Source organism: Chlamydotis macqueenii, chromosome 2 (assembly GCF_036417535.1).
Source record: "Chlamydotis macqueenii isolate bChlMac1 chromosome 2, bChlMac1.mat, whole genome shotgun sequence".
In the NCBI taxonomy this organism is placed as follows: Eukaryota; Metazoa; Chordata; class Aves; order Otidiformes; family Otididae; genus Chlamydotis; species Chlamydotis macqueenii.
This window is the reverse complement of record NC_141557.1, coordinates 98,455,771-98,479,968: the sequence shown is the minus strand read 5'-3', so window position 1 is coordinate 98,479,968 and position 24,198 is coordinate 98,455,771. Positions and strand designations below refer to the sequence as shown.

Here is a 24,198-nt window from a genome sequence, read left to right as displayed (position 1 = left end):
AAAAACAGGCAGTAAAACGTGGATTTGGTATTTTGGAATTATGTTAAAACCAGTGCACTTTTCTGTTATTTTTTGTACTGTTTTCTCCGTCTGCTTTTAGAAGGAACTTTCAAGTGTATTTCTTAAATTATATTTTACATTTATTACCAGTCGAAAGCGTAAAGTTAAGACATTTTAAAATAAATATTTGCATTTAAATTAAAACCGTTGCCGCCCGTGTTTCCTGCCCCTTTCGCAAGGCCCAGACGCTAGAAACCCTCCCTGCCCTTGCGCTGGCTCCCTCCGGGCCGCCAGGGGTCGCCAGGAAGCCGCCGGGGAGGGCGGGGCTGCCGCCCCGAGAGGGAGAGGAGAGCACAGGCTGCCAGCCGCGCGAGGCAGCGCCGGTTTCCTATTGGTTGAGGCGGGCGGCTTCTTGCCTATTGGCTGCTTGTCCATCGGCGGGGGCGTGACGCTGGGGCCGTCGCTGGTTTCGCTCTCTTCGCGTGTCTTCTCGTCGCTATGGAGCAGCGGAACTGACGCATGGGGCGGGGCGGGGGGGGGGAACAGCTGAGGCTCCCTGATGCCGTTGGGGCTTTGCTGTTGTTACCGGCCGGCTCGGGCTCGGGGACGGGGCGGCGGCGCCGCCGGGCCTGTTCTGGGCGTCCCGCTAGAGCAGGCGGCGGGGGACAGCGGGTGAGAGCGGCGCCGAGGCGGCGCCGTGTGTCCAGCGGCCGGCGGGGGAAGGGGGCGGAGGGCGAGGGGCGTGCGCGGCCGGAGCGCGGTGCTCCCCGGGGACCGGCTTCGCTGTGAAACCTCTCCAGAAAGACGGACGGGGAGGGTGCCTTTACCGGAAGGCTGAAGGCTGTCAAGGTGTCCTGGTGATAAAAGACGGTGATTTCATCGGAAAATGCGTTGAAGCAAAATAATCCACTTAATTCGTCCGACAGGCGCTTCCCTCCCGTCCCTAATTGTTTGCTGGGAAGTACCGAGTAAAAAAGTTGCATTTCTTTTTTTCTTTTTTTTTTTTTCTTTCATTGTGTGCAGTGAACCAGTTTTGCAGGATGAGCACTGTGACTGAAGAAGTTAAGCCAGAAGATGGCAAACCAGAATCTGAAAAAAAAATATTTTATTGTGAAGTGAGTGCGTTTCTTGATGACTTTTCGGTCTATATGCTAAAATGCAGGCCTAAGGTGTTAAAGACCGTGCTCTTAGAAATGCAGACCTAATCTAGGTGTAATGTGGCAAACTTGTAAGTGAGAGAGAAGCTGTTAATGTGGGGAATAACGTGACCAGTCTCTGGAGAGCTCTAGAAGAGCTACTTATCTTAGGATTCTGTGAATTCAGTTTGTTCTTGAGCAGTCACAGGCGCAATATAATGGTCCTTAATTATAGTCTTTCAAATGTCTGTTAGGTGTTTCTCCTAGGTGACTGTAAAGGCTCATTTGTCTTTAAAGGCTACAACTCTGGGTCAGAACGTGTTAAATTTGTCAATCATATTGTTCTAGCAATGATTTTCTTTTTTTCCTGGCCCATTAAACTTCTGGGACAATATGTCCGGAGAATAGACAATATTAGTATATGTTAGTCATTGCTTTTTTTTTTTTTTTTTTTAGCTAAAGATAGTAAGAAATAACTGTAGATCTGTATTGTCTTCTGTTAATTATTGTAATGGTATATGTGTGTCTGTGGATCTTAATGAAATGCAGATGTCTTCATTGTTTTTCTTATCCCTTTGATGTAATAATGAAGGGAGTTGCAGTTATTCTAGGGCATAATTTTGTCTCTGTGCCTTTTAAATCACTGTATAATAATCCCTTTTTGTTAGCTTACCAGCTGAGAGAATTTTAGAAAACTAAGAATCCGAAAAATGGTAAGGAGGAGGCTCTTAAAAGATTCATACCACCTAGTGTATTTAGATGTATGTTTAAGTATTTGAACAGGTTTGCACACTGTTTTTGGCCACTTTAGTGGTATACTGCTCTCCTAAATGTCATGCAAATTGTACTGTTCAAGTCAAAGACGACCTTCAGAATTATGCTGTAGAGATGGACATATTTCCAGTTCTTATAACTCCCTAACCACAGAATATCCGTAGCATAACTGAAGATGTGCTTTCAATTTATCTTTTTAGGTTTGTAAAGTTCCATGTATGAGTTCTATAAGTCTTCAGTCGCACTATCGTGGTGCAAAGCATAGAAAGGTAACCTTTTTCCATATTAAGTATATATGCAAATTTAATCATAAATCTGAGATTCTTGTAAAAATCGGTAGTTGATTTCACTTGGCTTCAAGTGCTTATCTAACTCATTGAAAATTTGCAAGGAAAAGATGAGGTGGGAATCTCACGACTCTCTTTTGTGCGCTGTGTAACTTGAAATATCAGCACTACCTAAAGGTAAATGTGTGCTAATTGGGAAATTAACATTTGAATTACACTGAAGTCACAGATGGTGAAAGAATGCAAACTTTTGTTTTGGATACAGTTGGTAAAAGTACTGCTATGTTTTACAAGTCTACACAACTCGCCTGTACTTGGACTAAAACTGGCTTTCTTGTTACTTTGTTGGTAACAGCAATTTAGCTTTCCTGCAGGAGTTACATAGGCTCAACTGCCAAGTCCTATGGTTCTGTTTGAAGCATCTTAGTAGCAACTTCCTAGTTTTGTGCCTTTGCTTGTTTTGTGCTTAAGTTATTAGGCGATGTAGACAAGGCTTTTATAAATGCTGTTTGACTGAACATTTGACTGTTGATTAGCTGACGATTATCTTTTGTTTAAAATTCCAATATTCAGTTGTCTGTACATTCCTCTGTTACTTATGATTGCAGTAATCAGATTGTTTGTGGTGGTGTAGCACTGGAGTGCCTCCTCTGGTATTTTCTTAGTGATATTTTGTTCTTCCTGAAACACTGAAAACTAAATGCAGTATTGTCTTTCTCAGGTGTTTGTGTGCCCCTTTTCTTTCAGTTATAGATGAGGGACATCTCCCTACCTCTTGGTTTTCAAGGCAGATTAATAGTACTTTGTTACCTGTTTGCTGATCACTTTACTAGCATTGACTCTTATTTGAGCCAGTGGCTCCACTTTCTCCAAATGCTTTTATGCCCCCAGGTTTCAGTCTTGTTCCCTGTTGATCCAGTAGAAGTGTACAGTACTGTGGTATTTTTCATGTTTTGCCAAATGTTCTTGCTGATGCAAGGTCTTTTGGTTTTGTGGCTGGGTTGTTTTGTTTGGTTTTTTTTTTTAGTTTCCTAGCTAACCTTCATAGCAATCCAATTACTGCTGTTTCTCCATTTTAAAGCAGAAAAACTAGTGATTATTTTCTTAGAAAATCTGCATGTATTTTTCCTGCCATTTCACTCTTGGAAATCGGTGTATGCTAGGCTACAACTGTTAAACTTTACTGAGTTAATGAAGTGATAGTGAACAAGGATCAGGCAGGCTGAAAACTGGATGCTTGTTAAATGTTAGTGTGGAGTCCTGGTAAGTTACATGGCTGCATTTCTGTAGGAATAATTCTCCAAGATCATGTCATCGTTGTTTTCAGTAACCTCTAATTCCTCAGTTTAAATTATGAAATCTGTTGTATTTTTTTTTTCAGAAGAAGATCAGAATTAATTGAGTTATCTCAGTAAGTTTTTTTGTATCACAAAGTTTGCAGTAACTGTAAAAGTCCTGAGCTTGCATTCCTATTTGATACAGGCTAGATGTTGATACTGAATAGCTTGTAGTTTGTTCCTTACTAAAGGAGTTCCTGTTCAGGATAGTACCAAAGGATGCCCTGGCAACCAAACAAAATGATGAGAAGGTGGTAGTTCTCCACCTAATTGTGACACTGGCCAACCCACTAGCTGTTTTTTGTAACTTTAGTCAGATGACTTTTTTTTTTCTTTCAGCTACCCATTTGTTTTTAAAATGGGATTGGTAAAGATACTTTGTCCTTGTCCTCCATCAGAGGAAGTTTCAAAAACATAAGAAATAACCCTTCGTCAGGAGAAAGACAGTCACTGGGAAAATTTCAAGAAACAAGTGTAAACGCTTCCTACGTGTGTGGAATGATTCTCATTTCATTGACCTACATTTCCCAGTTCCCATAGCTATTCACAGTAAAATGTGTTATTTTGAGTAGCTGCACTAGCAAAGCTTGACAGAATTGTAGGAATGCTTTGGTTGACTTTGTCTATATAGTTTTTTGGTTTGGGGTTTTTTTTTTTGGTCACCTGGATAGTTTGGTTATTATGGATTTTGGATAGGTAGATAAGATATTTATCTAGATGACCTCTGCGTACCTTTGTTTCTTCTCTATATATTGGGTTGGTTTGTTCGCCCATATATTGGTATATTGGTAGCATTGACTCCTAAGCAGTAGTACCAGAATACATAATTTCTTTGAAAGAGGCCACTTCCCAAACATGTAAGTGTACTTCTTAGGTAAATTGTATTGAATACATTGCTTCTGTAAAACCGAGGAGACTTTTATTAGTGACCTATGTATAAAGAAATAATTAAGATGACTCTTTTTTTTTTTTTTTTCTTGAGATAATCTAATTCATGTTTTACACTCCTCAGACTCCAGAAATATTGCTTTTGATGAGGTAGAGATTTTTAGGATGTTTTTCCTGTATTGACTCTCAATCTGAGTGCCTAATATAGTGCTGCTGGAGAGGAAAATGTTAATGGTATCTATCTCTTCATGGCAGATCAGGCAGACTACCCAGATTTGTTATAAATTTGACAGAAATTTTACTCTTACCTGGAATATTTTGTTATTTCCCAAACTAAAAGAGAATAAGCCTATAACTAAAGCCTTGTGGAATTCCTTTGACTGTATTGGAGGCTAATAATTTGGTGCATTAAGCTGAGTCTATGTTCTTACAAGAAAGTGAGGCCTGAGTTGTTTCATTTGTATTTTCATTTGTATATTTGCAAGCTTAATGCTCTGTAACCCACTGGATTGATGTGTGATTGATTTCAAGGGATAAAAATAGTCTAGATGACACATTACATCATAAAATAGAAGTAATTTTAAAATAGTTCAAGCAAAAGTGCAATTACTTTTGTCCTAGTTTGTTACTAGCTTAGATTTTGTTCATTTGAAAACTTTTCCATTTGTACTTTGAAATTCTTGTGAATATTTTTTCCGATTAAGTTTCAAGTAGTTGCTTTAGTCAAATAATAGATTATCAGTTATCTAATTAGATAAAACTGTTTTCATGTTCTATGATACATGAAATGTAAACATAGAAGTTTTCAAGTCTTCAAATACTTAATTTACAAGATACTAGGTAGTATTTTAATTCTATATGGTGTACCTCTTTAGAGTTCTTTTAGTTTCTGTCCTTGAAAGTTGATTCTTTGTTGTGTCGAGAGGTTTTTATGTTTCTCCCTGAATTCAGTGCTCGTGACTATGATGCTTTCTGTGTCCCTGAAGTGGAGCTTGAGTAGTAAGCAGAATACACATCTAACTTTTTCTAGTGCTGATAATTCATGATGCCAACCCCCTGTAAAAAGTACTGATGGACAATAGATAGTGAGGTTGGGATGATCACTGTGCAAGGCTTGTGTATCTTGCTCGTTGAGTGCCTTATGACCTTTGTATATTTGCATACTGACTGGTTTTGTGGGTTTGTTGCTGAACAGGTACTGATGGTCAGGGTGGAAAATGACTTAGGCAAAAAAAAAGCATTCATACATGTGCATAGAGTTCGTAACTCTTTGGAAATTGGAATTGGCTTGTATTACATACAATTGTAAACAACTGAATGTTACTTTTAACCATTATGGTAAAATGGTTAGAAAATGATGTTTATATAAGTTCACTAATGATGTTCATTGGACCAAGTCTATAAGAGCAATAGGGGATATCATGCATGAAAGCTGGTTGGCTTGGTCGTTTGGTTTTTTTTTTGTTTGTTTGTTTTTTTTGTTTTGTTTGGTGGGGTTTTTGGTTTTTTTTTGACAGCTGAGTATAAAAAGCTAGGCCTTTTGAGAGAGCAATCCCCAGATAAAACATACTTGCAGTGCATATACCTGGAATATGATATTATGTGATATATTTCATTCTGGTTTTGCAAATGTGTTAGCTTTATTGATCAGTTTGATAGAGGGGAAATGCTAGAGTAGAATGTCTTTTTTTTTTTTTTCTGTGTTTTGAACAGCTGTTTGCAGGTATCACACCAGCAGAAGTGTGTTGCCTCTTCTGTGAATTGTTTTTGGAGCACAGTTTAAGATTGTTCTGATTCTATGAAGGATTCAAAGTTCCTTGCCCTCTGGAGTTAGAGCAGAAATGCCTATTGTGTTCCAAAAGGAGGGGAATCTGCATTCAGGACTCTGCGGCCTGATTAGAAACAAAGAATGTTCAGATCTGTGAAGAGAATTGTTAGTTTTTGTCTTCTGTATTTCAGTGTTCTCATTTCTGCTATACCTCTTGCCCCTGACTGTCGTGCATCAGAGCCTGTGCTTGAAAAGACCTGATGTACAGGCGACTCTTCTGGCCTTTCATGTGGCATTAAAATCAGCCATGCTGGAAATGCATTTTAGTTGGAGGTTTTTGTGTAGCAACTTGCAATGTTAACATAGTTAGGTTTCAGTTACGGGAAACTTACCTTGCTGTTGTATTGCTTATGTTTAGTCTTAAGAAGTGCACTGTTATGTTCCACAGCTTGTCTTTGTGATTCAAGGAGGCTTAAACTGTAGAGCTTTTCTTTTGCAAAAAAAAAAAAAAAACAGTTGATTTGCTTAATATGAGCTTGAAGAGTTAAAATAAATAGAATTTTTGTGTATGGGCTGCTAACATCTAACTGATGTGATTTCAAGAGTGTATCTATTTAGAAGCGACTAGATTATGTTTACATAATACTTAACTATGCATGTGAAACTGTTTTGTTAGATAATCTATTAATTTGAATTGTATGGAAAATGAATTTATGCAGTAACTTTTATGGATTATAGTCTGCGTGGGAAGTTTGAACCCTAAAAGCCGGCAGTTTTTGAGTTCTGGCTTATCAAAGTCAGACACTTTTGTTGAAAGTTACTCTAACTTTTCATAGTCTTAGCTCAAAAATAGCTGTTGCAACTTGCCTGCAACACATGACACAGAATATGTTTCTTACCTAATGTGTGAGAATCTTAATTCCTGATGTAGTTGTGGGTTTTTTGCTTCTTGCTTTTTCTGTTTTTTTTTTTTTCTTTTTTCTTTTCTTTTTAAAGAAACCTCAAGAATGTGTCACAAGTGAAATGAATCCATTATCTTCAGTTGTGGAACTCCATTTTTAATATTAACAAAAGCAATAATCCAAGTGCAATCAGTCGATTGTCTGGACATGGTCAGGAGGAAATTCTTTGAGCAGCAACTCACAATTGCTAATGTTTTCTATGCTTGTCTAAAAAGTTAGGTGTTAGCAGCTGTTTGTTGTATAGCTCTGTAGAATGACAAGTAAAGAAAACACTTGTGGCAGCATAACTGCAGGGGAAACTGAGTCAGTATTCTAAGCTTACAAAATCCTGCTGTACTTATACCATGCCACCCACTATCTGTGGCAATACTGGGACTTAGGTGACTTCCTTTTTTTTTTTTTTTTTTAATAACTGTAATGAAAGAACAGCTGTTTGACTTCTTAAACAATTAAGTGTTGTGTTAGTCTTGCTTCGTACTGAATTGTCACATTGATGTGCAGCATCTCTTCCATGCCACTGAATTCTAAAAATATAGTGCTCAACTCCATGGACTGCTCTGGGCAGACAGCTGCCTTACTGGTAGAATGATCACGCTTATTGTTTCATCCTTGTCAATAGCAAGTTTGTGTTTATTTGCCAAAAAGCTTTCAAAATGAGTCAGGATTGTTTTAGTCATGTTCTGAGATGGAAATTTAAGTTCCTTCTTTCCTTAAATTCTGCCAAAAAGCAATCTGTTCTGGATTCAGCTGATGAACACCACTTTTACTTTGCTTCATGATATGAAGGAACTTTCAGGAGATTTGGCTTGGCCAAATCCACTCAAAATAGTGGGAGAGCTGCTTTTTGTTACTTTGGTTTTCCTTTTGGAGCAAGTTTTCTTTTTCCTTTCTTTTGTTGGCACTACAGCTTTTGAAAACTTAGGAGCTGTAATCATGCAGAACTCAAGGGTCTGTCTGGCATCTGTGAGATGTTGCATTTCAAACAATAATCATATCTTAAAACTTCATTAATAACAGGGTTTTCTTGAAGTTAACCTTGTATTAACTGTAAGTACACTTCTGTTAGTACTTCTGGCTTTTGCAGAAAATCATAAAGGCTCTAATTTTTCCTGTTTGATGATGGAGACTTTAGCCTGTAATGTAATTCATCTGCAAAGGCTTCTCAGGAAGTACAGGGTTTTTCCTTCAAACGGTGCAGCACATTAATGTCTTTTTCTTATTCTATTTTGGGATGACTTGCATCTTCATAATTAAAGAAAGAGAAAGCCCTGAGACCCAAGACTGTCTATTGTAAGTATAACTCTTTTTTTTTTTTTTTTGTTTCCAGCCTCCTAGGATAGATATGGCTTGGGAATTTTAATGTTTGTTGCTTTTCTAGTAGTTCAGGTTTTTGCATTTGCCATATGTATGTGTCTGTAACTGTGTTTCTCTTTATATGCTGAACATTCTTGGGAGACTTCTATCTAGTGAACTGCTATTTTATAGCATCCACATCTAAATATTTTTTTATCAATCTAGTAGAGGGATGGATAATCAGTATTTTAGTTTCTTACCTTCCCAGGCTAAACCATCTCCCACTTGTCTGTTAGCTTTATGCACTTGCTGCTAAGCTTCAGGCAGTATGCCAAGAAGCTAAATCGGCAGGCTAACACAGCACTGTTGCAGATGCAGCTCTACTAATGGTGGAGTTGCATAGCTGCGTCACAGGAACGTTCTCCCTCTCTTTATTGTAGTGAATTTGGAGTAGTGAAGACCTATTCAAGGTAAACTCAGCTGTTGAGGTATCTTTTCCCCGAGAAACTGAGAACAGCAATCCAGACTGTCATATGTCAGTGAAAATAAGAGTTGTGGTGAAAGGTTGGAAACATGGGATATAAGTAGCTCACAGTGGAAATGGAAATCTTGTTGTAAAGGCATTGATGATGATGTACAAGATTTTTTTTTTAACGTACAGGAAGCTGAGAACATTGGCAGATGTGGGAGTACTGATAAAACACAATGAAGAGATTAAAAACCAAAATGGTTATAGAGTCAGATATCACAAGAAATAAGCCTTTCACTTCTACTTTATCTTCTTAGCCTGTTCTCCTAAGAAACAAGGCTTACATTCTAGCTTTGTCATGTGTTCCACAGTATCTTTTGAACCTCTTGGCCTTTTTGAACTAAGTTGATCAAGGGTTCCTGAAAATACACATCTGCACAGAGAGGAGTGGTGGTGTCAGTCCTCTGCTGCGGGAAGTGCTGCAGGCTGAGCTTACGGATTACTGAACCCTGAAGAATCAACACAAGAGGAAGATTTAGAAAAGCACTGGTCAGAGTCCGTTTTCTAAGAGACTGGGCTTCATTAGCTGCTCTCTTGGTTTGAGGTTGACAAGAGAATATCAGTGCAAGACGTAAGATTCAAGCGTGTGAACAATTGTGAGACGTTTTACCTCAGCAGACATGAGTACTACTGCGTGCAGATCTTCTCTTTTTAGAAATACTGGTAATGAAGCTCCTTGAAAGAATTTCTGCAAAAAGTTCTGAAAACATGTAGGTCTCCCCAAAGTCCAATGGATTTGAGCATTCCAAAATTGTATTTATACCTCAGCAATGACGACAGATTTGTTTGGCTATGGGCTGGTGTTTTTAGTGGAAAATGATTTCTAGAGATTTCTTTGTATTTCTCATCAGAAGTGGTCATTAAAAGTCATATTCATTAACTGAAGAGGTTACTGCTTCAAGACCATAAAATCTTGTTTTGGAGAAGTAATGTAAAGGATGCATGGGACAAAGTGAGACTTGAATAAGAGGACAGAAGATGTGGCAGCAAGACTGCAAGAGTGGTGGAATACAGGAGCCTGTTGCGCAGATCTACACCTTTAGGAAACAGTACTGCTTAATGTACTGCAAGGTCAGTGTTCTGTGGAGAATTCAGGTTAAGAGCATATTCTCATTATAAACACAGCATCTCTGGAAATGTCTTAAGTTAGAGTATTTCAACTATGAGGTATCTTACAGAATGAGAAGAGTTAAGTTAAAATATCTGATTATTAAAGTGAAGAATCTGGACATGAAACTTTGGTAGACAAGCTTGAGCTAACTTCTGGAGGAGTCCCAGCATCACAGGGATGTCAGAAGTGTTGCAAGTTGTGCTTTAATCCAAAAGTTCTGTGCCTCAGTAATCGTTTTGAAGCAATCAACATCATCTAATATGAAATGATTATTCATACTACTGATGTAGTGTTCTGCTTTATCCATGTTGAATTCTACTTCACTGAAGATCCAGAGCTGGAAGGCTCATTTGCAAGCCACTGTTAGGATTTGTTTGTCCAAAAAGAGGCTGAAATTTGGCCTGATTAAGTTTATTTGTATGTTTTAGTTGTGTGGAGTGGATTTTTGTTTTGCAGGTGGAAAAATTTTCCACCTGAGTAACTTTTCAAAGATGGCAATTTACATTTCATTTTGGGGACTGCAATGCAGAATTATATATTCAGTACATATGCAGAACTTGAAACTCTCCCATGGACTTCGTACCAGTTATACAAATAATTCTCCCTCAAGAGCCAGAGGATCCAGGAAATTCATTGTACTTTGTCACTGAGATACAATAATAAATTCTGAATTTGCTTGGCCTTTGTTTTTTCATTTTAGATCGTTGATGATTTTTTCTTAGTTTTCAGATATATATAGTAAGTGTGAACAAAAAATATACTACATTTGTGGACTTAAGTAATGAAGTCTTGTGAATAAGCATGGAAAGTATGGACGTTATTATATTAGGTGCACTATGTGAAGTATGAGTTTGGTATTATTTCAGGATACAAATTAACGAGATGTTTCTACTGCTGGATCTGCAATCTTGTTCTAATGTTCATGTTATCAGATACTCCAGTGAGAGTGAAATGTGGCAGCATGTTCACAGAGCTGGAGTTCAAAGAGCCAGGAACAAAAATATTTGCATGTTGTCAAAGTGAAGGATGAGTTTTCTTTGAAATCCCTTGGGGCAAAACCTGACAAGTGTGTGAAATGTACACTGTCTAAAGAAGAACAGGTACCTCAGAGGATGAGGCTTGACACATTTAAAATGTTTTACACCAACATCTTCCTTGCTGCAGAATGTTTAAAAAGTTCCTTTGTTAGTAGGGAGAGCACCACCAATGCTTGTAAAACAAATTTTAAAAAGACAAATTACTTGGATTCTGAGTGTTTTCAAGTGGGACATGCCTCATACAGTGATCTCTCTGAACTCATCAAAAGTACCTCCTCATAATCCAGAAGTGGTGAGTGTGAGTAACCTGACTGTTTAACTGTACAGTCTTGTTGCCTTTGAAGTCAGTTAGGTCGAGAAATTTATCTGTTTGCAGATGCTTGTGTTTGGAGGGGTACTGCTTTCTGTAAGAAAGACATCAGGATACTATGCAAGTTTACATATGGCAAAACTATCAACAAGTTATTTTTGTGGTAATGACAGAATTGGCTGTTTGGGATGTTGTTTTTTTTTTTTTTTTTTGTCTGCTCTCCAGCAGTTCAGAGAAGAGCAGCTTAATGGAAGATGTGGGAAGAGAAGATATGCTGAAGTTCTAAGACTTTGCTAAGAGTTAAATCAGAGCTCAGTTAGTATATAAATTTCAATTGTGATTTCTTTGTACAATTATATAATTGGACAGAAGGAAGACTTATTTCAGCTCTAGTTGAGGCTCTTGCACATACGTGTTCAGGGTTAAGGAGAGGAGGAGACTGAACATTGCTTTCTTTCCTGAGACCTTTTGGGCAAAGCAGACAGAAGTTTGGAAAACTTTTTGCTTTGACCAAGAGGCATTAAATGATGGGGGAATGCCAATATAAATGTTAGGCAGATGTTCCCTGGACAATAGCAAAATCCAGTGGTTTATTACTAAAATGAAGCAGCTCAGGTAGATATAAGCCCTATTAAAGACATTTCTGGGCTGACTAGTTTTATTGATGAAATTAATTTGGCACAAAGAAGAGTGGATTACTGGAATTCTTTTGCACAGTCTGTGGCTTTTTTTTGTGTGTGTGTGTTACAGGAAGATGCAGAGTTAGCTTGCGGTACTTACCTCACAGTGATACAAAGGAAAAGTACTGAAAAGCGCAATGAGAGATGTTGTAGGTGTTTAGTTGCTGGATCTGGCAACCTGTGTCTGCATTCTTCAACTTAAAACCTTTAAGTAGCACCATGAGTAAAGAAAGCTTCATTATGGTCATTCTGTAAAGCATGGAGTCAAGGGGAGGAATAGGATCTGAAGATAAGCTGCATTTATTTAACAGCACTGGATACAAGTTCTTCCTCCAGTAAAAGCACAGATGTCATGTCTTCTGCCCTGGGTTCGCCAATGACAGCCTTGTTAGATTTCGGCTTTATGATATAAGATAATTTTTTTTTTTTTAACATGTCCCTCCATGCTCAGTGTCTGTCAAGCATTGATTAGTACACATAAGGTTTTGGGATGTAATACTACTGATACATTTTTAAATAAAGGAAACATGGAAGCTCTTTTCTGAGTTACAGACCAGAAGAGAAAGTGTTTCAGAAATTATAATGATAGAAATATTAAGATGGAACACTACTCCAACTCACTTACCACCTATCTCTTGGAGTTCCCTCATGCAAGGGAATACAGAGTCTTTGTGCACTTCACGTCTTGTATTCAAAAGTGAATCTGCAGTGCTGAGTCCAATGTCTCTTTCCTGCTGCTGAGTAACTGAATTGACAATGTCTGAAACTGTCCTTAAGTTTTGAAACACAGCTGTTTTATTTCTGGCAGTCGTTAGGAATGTGTGTGCATCACAAATAAATGTATAGATGTAAAAGGTGGAGAACTAAGAAATATGCTCAGGACTGTGTCATTTAATATTGAAAGGAAAGGGATTTTTTTTGTTCATATAGCTAACCAGTATCTGGAAAATATCCCTTACTAAATAAAATCACGAGTTGGGAGGGATTTCCTGAGACTGATTAGGCAATTTCTTAACTTCCTGATTGAAGCAGGATTAGTACCAATGCTGGATTGTCACTTGCTTTCTGAAGCCTTGAATATCTCCAAGGGCAGGGAGTCTGCCAGCTGTGTTTAATCACTCCATAGTTGCTCCTCTGTCTTAAGGAATAATTTTATCCTAACATCTAATGTGTGCCTCCTAAACAACTATTTCTGGCTGCTACTTGTTGTGCTGTTGTCACATCCCCAAAGAGTTTGACTCGTCTTGATAGCTGCTGTTCAGGTATCTGTGCTATTAGATCTCCTCTTAGCCTCCACTTTACCAGACCAAACAAGTCCAGCTTCTAAACCTGTTCTTATAATTTATTTGCCCTGGGTTGTTGGTCTTGGTAGCCCTTCCACTGAACCCTCTCTGGTTTTTCCACATCCCACTTGAACTGGAGAAGGATGGAACTGGACAGCCTTGCAAGCCCCCCAAAAAGGGAGGATAAGATATTCTGAAGCATGCTGCCTGTGCAGTATCTCAATATGGGTTTGCCTGGCTTACGAGACGCATGCTTTTGGCCAATATTCAACTTACTCATCATAACTCTGAGGTTCTTTTTGACAGTGCAGCTGCTCAGTCAGCCAGATCCCAGCGTGGACTCATGAATATGATTATTTCAGCTGCAGAACTCTACACTTCTTATTCTGTTTCTTAAGGTTTCTTTAATCCTTAATGTTCCCAAAGTCCTGCTCAACTGAAGCTGTGACATCGGTTGTATCCCCTTGTAATGACAGTTACTCGTCTGTGAATTTGCCATGGGTGTTCTATGCATCTTTAACCAGGTTATTAATTATGATGTTAATCATTATGGGCCCTGGGGTCAGTCTTTAGGGTACTCTGCTTTCTGAACACTGAGAGGTTAGGGTGTTGCCCTTTGAGCCTGACAGTCCTGCTGATTTTTAGCTCATTGCTCAGTCTGATGTGCTTTAAGGGAAAGTCCTATTGTGTTTTGGTTTTGAGATGCTTATTAAATATAACTTACACTAGCGTTAAAAAAACATGTGGCTAGTAAACATAAAATAAATGTTAACCTGGAAACCTGCTGTTGCTGATTGGGAGAGTGTCTTCAAGATCATAATTGCTTTTAAACTTTTTCAGACTGTAATTATAATATTTGCTAAGTGTTTCCTTTTTGTTTGGGTGGGTTTTTTTTTTTAAGAGGAAAAAAAAATCTCAAAACCCCAACTGCTACCTTTTGGTCATAGTAGCAGCTATAACTTGATTTTGAACTTTACGATATTGGTAAACCTCATCCATGTTAAGACAGACTCCGTTGTGAACTGTTTCTGGTGCAATTCTCTGCAAATAAAATTTGTTCCGGGAAGTAAACAGAAAACAAAGCACTAAAAATTCACAGATGCCTGTTCATGTCATTTAGCATTTGGCCATGTTGTCAGTCTCCAGATTGCTGGACTTGGAATCTAACTTGGTCTTCAGGCACTAACTGAGCAACTCTAGAATTAAGTAGTTTTTGTACTTGCAGAGTACCTGGATATCTTCTTTTGTTCATGCTACCAGAGACTTTGAAGCTTTTTACTGAAAAGGATAAATAATTTATTATAAGGAATCAAGGGAAATACGCTTTCTCATAGCCCTCCCTTATGTTAATATTGTGGAGTTGTTTGCAAAATGTTTACAACTCTGATTTGATTTACGGTTTTGATAAGTGTTTCTTAACTGCATATCTTGTGCAGAAGGAGAAAACCATTGATAATTACAACATGTTCTACTTGCCGTGGCTCTGGAAAACATCTTCAAAAATAGGAATTTCACAGGCAAATATATAGTTTAACTTAAATTTTTACTTTTTCCAGTAAATGACCACTGGTGTGTCATCTTGTTTTAGTCTTTAATGCTGCAACTTACAAAATATTGAAAACATCATCAAAGTGCACTTGTGGTGTGTATGTGTCTATGGATTTGAGGGAAGAGCAAGGGCAATGGAAAGAAGTTCCAAAGGAAGGGGGTGGAAGTACGTTTATAAAAGCATGTCTAAAAATTCAACTTGAAGCTCTGAGGGGTTAAAAATACGTAGAGAAGCATGTGTAAAAGAAGAAACTAGTCTGTATGCAGTTTGATGACTTTATGAATTGGTTTTGGGACTGTATTTAGGCTCCAAATGTGTCGACCAGAAGTTTTTTCTGTCGGGTACCTGTATCACAGATTGACTGTCATGCACAATACTGAATAGTTAAAATAATTTTTAAAAAGCACTTAAAATCAAATAAAAGTTGAATGAATATTCTATGCTTCTGTGACATTTCTGTGTTTGGTATATTGTGTTGGGAGGGAAGGGGAGTGGAAATGAAGACTTTTTTCTTACTTAAAGCAGTAAAGTTACAAAAGGAAAGTGTACTGAGATGGAATACTGCTATTCCTGAGCCTATATTAAACTGCAAAATGAAGATAATTCTCTAACTTGTTTGGATGATCTACTAGGTACTTAATAAAAGCAAATGAGAAGAAGTAGTCTGATTGTCAAACTGTTATCCTAGGTCCTCCAGCTCCAGTCCGAACTCCGATGAAGTATGAAACACAGAGACCAGGTAGCTGAATATAAATGAGCTAATGTCCTTTTTCATGTGGAACTTTGAAATCAGTGGTTTTGTTTTGGTGATGACCAAAGCAGGTGGTTAATTATGGTTGAGGAAGAAGAAATGCAAGTTACCAAACATTTGAGCCATTGATTTTATTTTGTGCACTGGTTAATTTGTGTAACTTCTTAGAAGTTAGAGTATTTTCACAGAGAGACTTTCAAACTTGAGACATAGTTTCTGTCTTTCTGATTATCTGGTAACATCTGATGTCAATGAATCTAGCTGATGGTTTTTTTTTAGCTGGTAGAGTTTTCAGCAGAAAATTTTGCAGCATGAATATGTGTACGCATATGATACTGTGAAAGTTTGACAAAACAAAAGCATATAAACCAAGAACAGCATGGATTCTTTATTATCAAGATGATACTGAGGCAAGAATATTTAGTTGTATGTTAGGAAGCAAGAAGAAAATGGCCATTACCTTATAGAGATTTTTTTTTCTGCGTGGATCTTTCCATATTAATCCCAAAAGACGACATGCCTTTCACTGTCAGCTTGGGAACAGCCAGCTTGCACTGTGAGCTACTGCACAGGCACACAAATGCATGAGAGCTGCATAATACCTTTACGTGTTGGTAACAAGCTGTCTGTGTAGAGTCATTATGTGGCACCAACTTGTTACATGTCGGCTCTGTCACACTGTGCTACTGCTGCGTATCGCCTCAGACAAAAGACAACAGAGAGGGATTTTAACAAGACTGTGAAGTTTTAGTGGGAATGGGCCACACTGTTTCTGTGGCAGGAGGTGTCCCATCAGGTATTTTCTACCGTAATTAAATTGCAAGAGGTTTTCTGTATAAATTAATGCTGGAACTTTGTGAATTTTTTTTTTTTTGGGTGCAGCCGTGGAGTTTCACTTGATGGCAGCACAAGCATATTCCTAATGGAATGAATATTTCAGAACAAACATGGAATTCCCTATCCTTCTTAAGTTTTTGGTTTGTGGGTTTGTTTGTTTGTTTGTTTGGGGGTTTTTTGGGTTGTTTTTTTTGGTTTTTTTTTTTTTTTTGTTAAAATGTAATCTGACATCCTAGGAGGAAAGAATACAGTAACAGTTCAATGCTTGTGGTATTTCTACTGGTTTGCTCTGACTTGAAGAAACTAGCAGTGTTTATGACTCATATGAAACTCATCAGTCCGTTAACATACAGCTGTATGTAATTAGGAAGATGAGTTCTAGTTCTACACATTATTTCTCAGATGTAAAATATGTCTTTTAACACTTCAGCATGCTCTTTTGTAACAGCCAACACTTGAATACACCTAACGCCTCTTAGAGATTGTTTTGCAGTTACGTTTAGCCGAACTCTGCTGGTGCCTCAAGTTAACTAGGAATACTTTAAAAGTGTTTTAAGCAGTGCAAAAAACAAGCTATTAAAACTCAGTGAGCTAATTGAAACACTGCTGGTTCAGGCTCAGGAACACCCTAACTGCGGTTGTGCAGCTTCTGGTCTGCCGAGAGTACAAGAGGCATTTGGTGTGTTAGTGAAGATTGTGTTCCTTATTAGATGTAAGGCAGTATGATTCCTGAACTTCAGACTTCAAACAAGCAGTCTCAGTATGCTATAAGAGTATTAGAGTTTTAGGGGAAGAAGGAGGTTAGTGGCTTGGCTTTTTCTTTTTCTCTTCTCTTTTTTTTTTTTTTTTTTTTTTTTTTGTTGTTTGTTCTTTAAATGAGAACTGACATGATCTGGGGCATGCTATGAATGTGAACTTGGTATCTTTCCTCAGTAAACTGGATTGTGTTAGAAGATCTGTTTTGCTTCTTTGGTTCTTTTCTTGAAGACATTAATTCATTGTGTGTAAAATTGTTATGGAAAACAGAGTGTTGGAATATTTTTGTGAGTGACTGAGGTCTTGCCCATTTTCCTTACGCATTTCAGAGTGGAAATTAAGTTTGTCCTCCTAATGTCTCCATTAGAAACTCCTTTAAGATCATTGAGATTTTGTGCAAACTATCTAATGTGTAATATCTCTTTATATGTATATTTTTTGCTTTAGTGAAGAGAGGACTCACAAAGGACATAAACTGTCTGAAGGATTTTATGAATGATCCCAAAAGAGAAGAACCTCTAGTTGGTATGGGTTTTTTTGTTTTCTAAATGGTATGTCTTTGAATTTGTGTCCAAATGGCTTTTGTTTTGAAATAAAAGATGGAATTTTAGATATTGTTTTATTGTCTGCAAATGTATTGAATAATTTATGGGATATATCTTACCTCTTAAACGTTTTAAAGTTTAACTTAATACACTGGGGACTATAAAGACCACCTCTTTTAAACACCTTAATTGTTAGATAACTCGTTCCCGAAGGAGTCGTCTTTGTAAAGAAGCTTTCCACAGATCACAGAGTGGTTAAAGTTGGAGGGGACCTCTGGAGGTCATCTGCTCTTAACCCCCTGCTCAAGCAGGGTCACCCAGAGCAGGTTGCCCAAGGCCATGTCCAGATGGCTTTTTAATATTTCCAAGGTGGGAGATTCCATGCCCTCTCAGAGAAGCCCGTGCCAGTGCTCAGGTCACCTTCAGAGTCAAAGGTGTTTCCTGATGTTCTGACAGTATCTCCTGTTGTTTTGGTTTGTGCGCATTGCCTCTTGTCCTGTCACTGTGCACCACGGAAAAGACCCCTCCTCTATCTTCTTTGCACCATCCCTTCAGGTGTTGATACATGCTGAAGAGATCTCTGAGCCTTCTCTTCTCCAGGCTAAATAGTCCCAGCTCTCTCAGCCTTTCTTCATAGGAAAGGTACTCTATAGCCTTCATCATATTCATGGCCCTTTGTACATCCATGTCTCTTGCACTGGGAAGCCCAGAACTGGACACAGCACTCCAGGCTTCGCCCTGCTGGTGCTGAGTGGAGACAGTGGGTCATCTCCTTCAGCCTGCTGGCCACACTTCTCCTCTTGCAAGCCAGGATGCCATTAGCCTTCTCGGCCACAAGGACCCATTACTGGCTATCTTCAGCTTGGTGTCCACCCAGGTCCTTTTCTGCCAATCTGCTATCCAGCTAGTTGGCCCCCAGCATGTGCTGGTGCCCGGGCTTGTTCCTCCCCAGATGCAGGACTTTGCTCTTCCCCTTGCTGAACTGCATGAGGTTCCTGTCAGCCCAACTCTCCAGCCTGTCGAGGTCCCTCTGGATGACAGCACAACCGTTTGGTGTATCAGCCATCCCTCCCAGTTTTCTGTCATCAGCAGCCTTGCTGAGGGTATGCTCTGTCCCATCATCCAGGTCATTAATGAAGATGTTAAACAGGACTAGACTCTGTATTGACCCTTGGGATACACCACTAACTACTGCCCTCCACCTGGACTTTGTGCCACTGGCCACTTGTCATCTGGTCATTCTTCGTGATTTGCCACTTGGTAGGATATACAGGCGTTGCTGTTTAGTGAGATGTTTTTCCTCACTGTCTTTGGGAATACTAAAAGTAATGAGATTCATTTTAAGGTTTTCTTTCTTTCTAATTGCTAGATTAGGAAACTCTTAGGAGAGGATAAGCAGTGCTGCTTGTCAGTGGCCTTAGTGTTCCTAGCATGTGCTGATGGCCGAGAGAAATAGTTCCCTGACAAAAAGCTAAGTAGCTAATTTCCTAGAACTAGCAGAGAATTTATGTTTAGTGAATTGTCTTGCTATTACTCTACATACGGTAGCAGTTTAATGCTGTAGTGGGTCTGAGATGGAGTTGAATTTCTTCAAAGCGGCATGTATGTTCTTGATAGCAGCCTGTATGTTTTGGATTTGTGACTATAACAGTGTTGATAACACACCAGTGTTTTGGCTGTTGCTGAGCAGTGCACAGCATCAAGACTTTTTTTCACTCTAAGTCCCCACCTGTCACTTCTTGAGTAAGTTGAAGGTGGGCAAGAGACTGTGGGAGAGGACACAGCCATCACAGTTGAACCAAACTGGCCAAAAGGATATTCTGTGCTGCATAATGTCGTGCTCAGCAGTCACGATTGGGGTAAAGGAAGAAAAAGCAGGAGGGGGTGGAGTTTATCTTTTGAGGTGACTGTTCAGAGACTCTCTGGGTGTCGGTCTGCTTATGGGGAGGTGGGTGACTGGTTTTTGCATGTCTTTTTTTTTTTTTTTCTTTCTTTTTTTTTCCTCTCTTTCCTTCACCTATTATACCATCTTTATTTCAGCCCATGAGTTTTCTCACTTTTTCCTCTTACTGTTTTCTCCCCATCCTGCTGAGGGGTGTGTATGTGAGTGAGCAAGCAGCTGTGTGTTGCTTGGCTGCTGGCTGGGGTCAACCCATCACAAATACACAGTGCTGGAAATTATGATAATGGGGAACAGCTGCAGGTTTTTCCCTATTTGTTTTAAGCTGTTGTATAAACTTGTTACATTAAGCTGTTCAGAGTAAAATTTTTCATGCTAGATATAAGCCTGAGTAATAAATTTACTACAAACAGCAAGATCATGAGACAGAGAACAAGATAACCTCCCTCCACTCCTCCCTCTTCCCAAGCTTAACATTATCTCTACTACCTTCCCCACCCGAGCGGCATATGGGGGAAGAGGGAATGGGGATTGCGGTCAGTTCATCACATGTTTCACGCCGCTGCTTCATGGTCGGGGGAAGAACTCCTCACATTCCTCCCCTGCTCCGTTGTGGGGTCCCACCCATATGCCACAGTCCTTTGTGGAACTGCTCCGGGGTGGGTCATCTCTTCCACGGGATTCAGTCTCTCCAGAACAGCTGTCCCAGCGGGCCCTCCATGGGCCACAGCCGCCTTCAGGCATCCACCTGCCCCGGTGTGGGGTCCTTCTCGGGCCGCAGGTGGATCTCTGCTCCTCCGTGGACCTCCACGGGCTGCAGGGGGACAACCTGCTCCACCATGGTCATCACCACAGGCTGCAGGAGAATCTTGGCCAGGAGCAGCATTACTCCTCCCCCTCCTTCTGAACTGACCTTGGCGTCTGCAGCTTTTCCTCTCACAAGAAAAGTTCTTCACAACAGGCTGGTAGACGCCTCTCAGAATCTCTTCACATCATCCATCTCATCTCCTCTCCACTTCTTGCAGCCGGGCTGGGCTGAGTCGGGCCCAGTCAGCTGCCTGGCGAGAGGCCAGAGGGTGAGGCCTGCGAGGCCCATGAGGCCTGCGCCTCCCCCTCTGCGCCTCTGCCCCTGCTCAGCTTCTTCACATCTTCTCTTCTTTTTTTTTTTTTTTCTGTTTTCCCCTTCTTAAATACGTTATCGCAGAGGCATTATCACGGAACATTCTGCTACCAATCGGCTTGGCCTTGGCCAGCAGCAGGTCCGCCCTAGGCCTGGCTGAGTCCACTGAACAAAGGGGAGCGACTTCTAGCAGTTTCCTACAGAAGCTACCACCTTAGGCCCCCCCCACTAACCAAACCACAACAACTTCTAAGGCATAGTCTTTCAGTCGTTTCTAGGAAAAATGAAGGAAAATCCCATTTTAATTTCTGTCATTCTTAAAAGTTTATGGAAGATTTGTAGATTATGAAGGACTCAATTCTGTGAAGTGATTATTGTCTTTGTGCTACTCAGACACTGTCCAAATTATGTTTGACTAGGTAGTTTGAATGCAGTTTTTTTTTAATCTAGACATTTGTGTGGCGTTACCTATTCTCGTTCTCTTTTTAGATGCACTTCTCCCTGAATTCTTTTACATGACTGTATTGAATGAAAGGCTCTTTTTTAGTTTCTTGAAAATAAAAAGGTACATGACGTATTTTCTTTTGATGGGCTTGCAAATCTGCCATAGGCGGTGTTTTTCCTTTCAGAATAAAGCATTGTAAGAAATATATTTAACTTATACCCACATAAGTCTGAAGAAGTATGGAAGTGATCCTGAACAAGTGTTGAAATTCTGAGAATGGAATACTTTTATTCATTCATTTTGGCTTTTAATGAGCAACACTGAAAAGAATACATTTGTGTATAGTACTCTATACTAAAATATAGATATTTGTAACTCTTGCTTTTACAGGTTTAGAACATGTGGTTGAAATCAGATTTGAAGGAAGAAAAGAGCCGCATTATGAATGCAAACTGTGTGGTTTTAATACAGAGATGGCACCTATGATAGAACATCTTAGTGGATATAAACACAGAAGAGCATACATTGTGAGTAATTTTGATGCATTTTGATCACAATTTCTTTATTAAATCCCCCTTGTATTTTTTTTTTTTTTCTACAAATACTTACATCAAGTTTGAAGTTTAAACTCCCCATTGGTAAATTGCTAGTAATTGTATGGTGGACTCTTCATGGGTCAGATTAGCATGAATAGCTGTGAAGCTGTGAGCTATTGAGGACGTGAAATCCAGAGGTGTCTGTATCTGCTCAAAGTCTATTCCTGAGTATTTTGATTTCCTCCAGAATCAAGCTTCTAGAACATTGCAGTTCTTCCTTATTCCTCAGCATGCCCATAATGTTGCTGGATATGGTAGACAGCATGTAGTCTTTTGGTAGCAAGCTTTGCGTAGTATCTTTTTTTTGTTTTGAAGATTACTTAAGCAGTTCTAACATTTAAATGTAATTAGTTAGCTCATAATGTTCAAAATTATGTTTACGAGTCTTTGGAAGCTTGTCCAACAGGTGAAATGTGCTGATTTTTTAATATTGTGATGAATTTTGATGTTGATCTTTTCAAGCTGTTTTTGTCAACAGTCTAAAGAATTTCCAGATAAAATGAAGAGAAAGACAACAGATGTAAAAGAATGCAAAGTCTCATTTCTCAGACGGATAGCAGGAGAGCTAGAGAAGACTGAAGGATTAAAAATGTATAAGGTACTTGGAAGTAAATGTAAAGTGTCTAGTAATGTTTCTTTTATCAGTGCATTTATGTTTGACCCAGTAAATTTTAAAAGTACTACTGACAAAGCTTGTTAAATTTCTATATGTTTCTAGGAAGTGTAGTATTAAAGTGAACTAAGGTTTAACTTAAAGTTGCCCTAAAAAATCTGGGGAAAAGAACAGAAGTCTTGAAATTAATCTGAAAACAAAGTTGTTTATTTTTAAGAAGTTATGTTTTTTAGATAGAAACTGTCTAGTCTGAATTCAGTGGTTCAGAAATTTTTTTGCCTTACTTCAGTGATTTTTAATTTTTGCAACTTAAATTTTCTCAAATACAAGTAAATTTTCTCTCAGATTTCATTTATATTTACAAGATTGTATATCTATAAAATTATGGGCTACACTGTGCTGGGATAAATAAAAGTACTTGTTCTGTTTCTAAAGGCAATTGCAGTAGAGACTGTTGTTATGAAATTTTAATCAGAAAATCTAATATGAAACTATTTCTATTCCTAGATTGAAGGTTATGTAAGACCAAGTACCTCATGTAAGTCTATGATTTGCTTTAATGTAAGAGATTTGACGTAATTTATATTCGACCTAATTTGAATTAGTAGTTGAATTAAAAGGATTTAACTGATCTAAAATGTTCAACTTGTAATAGCACAAAATGTTTTTAAAGATTTTCCAGTTTTTGTGAATTTGAAATGAGGGAAGAAGAGATTTGCCAGGCTTGCAGTGTTTCTTAGACGTTTTTTAACTGCTTAGTTCTAGAGGCATTTAAGATAACTACAGTACTTTGCTAATCAAGGAAAGTGAAAAAGTATGGACAAATTATATTTGATGGGTTTCCCTGAATAAGTTGATAAAGCCTTCTCCACCTCATTTCAGTCATCAAAAGACATATATGCTGAATCACTGGTAAAAGTGGAAGTTACAGTTCTTTAGCAAGTCCACTGCAACAAGGAATGGAAACCAAACCTTCAAACATAAAACCAGCATCTTCCCTCATACAGTATGTTTGAGTTGTGTCATTTGTTACTGTAACTGTGCTATTGATGCTTACCTATGCCAACCTGTGGAAATACCTACTATACCTACTTGCTACCTTTTGACCCTAGTACTAGTATCAGTGGGAAGGTAGATTTGATGGAAATGGGTGAAGGGTGCATAAATCAACAGTTTGTCAGTGTGAATCCTGCTCTGCGTGCCTACCATAGCAGTGCTTTCTTTTTTTTTTTTAATTGATCATTGGTGAATTCTGTGGGTTATTCCTTTTAACCTTGGTCTGCAAAACAAGGTGGCACACACCCTTTCTGAGCTGCATTTCTCCCTCTTGTGTAGAAGAGGGAATGTGATCCAATAATCTAGCTCAGTAATTCTCAGTTCAGAGTAAATTGATCTCAATGCTTATGGACTTCTGTAGAAGACCTGCTCGAGTATCAAACCAGAACATCAAAAAGAGTGTTCCTACTGGGTCCTACAGGATACAGAGAACTGGAGGAACAGACAAGAGTGAAATTAGCTGCAAAAGCGTTGTGACATTCAGTACTAAGTTTTGCTCTGATTAGGTGGTAAGGGCAATATCAAGTGAATTCCCACTTAAAAATACTCCAGTTATTTGGAAGAAAATTGTGCTTACTGGTTTAGCAGCCGTATGTCTTTAGACTAGGTCAGATTGTCAAAGAATGACTTTCAGC

General features: G+C 38.8%; 1 protein-coding gene across 1 annotated transcript in view; it reads left to right on the top strand.

Annotated features, from left to right (window-relative positions):
* The first annotated feature begins 567 nt into the window (after nucleotides 1–567).
* Nucleotides 568–24,198, top strand: part of LOC147601734 (uncharacterized) — a 35,403-nt gene continuing 11,772 nt past the window's right edge. The window contains exons 1-9 of the mRNA XM_086740496.1: nucleotides 568–672; nucleotides 1,024–1,115; nucleotides 2,111–2,179; nucleotides 8,409–8,442; nucleotides 15,633–15,683; nucleotides 17,736–17,813; nucleotides 21,689–21,825; nucleotides 22,373–22,492; nucleotides 23,015–23,045. Of these exons, the coding sequence (XP_086596622.1) occupies nucleotides 1,041–1,115; nucleotides 2,111–2,179; nucleotides 8,409–8,442; nucleotides 15,633–15,683; nucleotides 17,736–17,813; nucleotides 21,689–21,825; nucleotides 22,373–22,492; nucleotides 23,015–23,045 (595 nt within the window). The 5' untranslated portion in view covers nucleotides 568–672; nucleotides 1,024–1,040. The remainder of the gene's footprint in view (nucleotides 673–1,023; nucleotides 1,116–2,110; nucleotides 2,180–8,408; nucleotides 8,443–15,632; nucleotides 15,684–17,735; nucleotides 17,814–21,688; nucleotides 21,826–22,372; nucleotides 22,493–23,014; nucleotides 23,046–24,198) is intronic.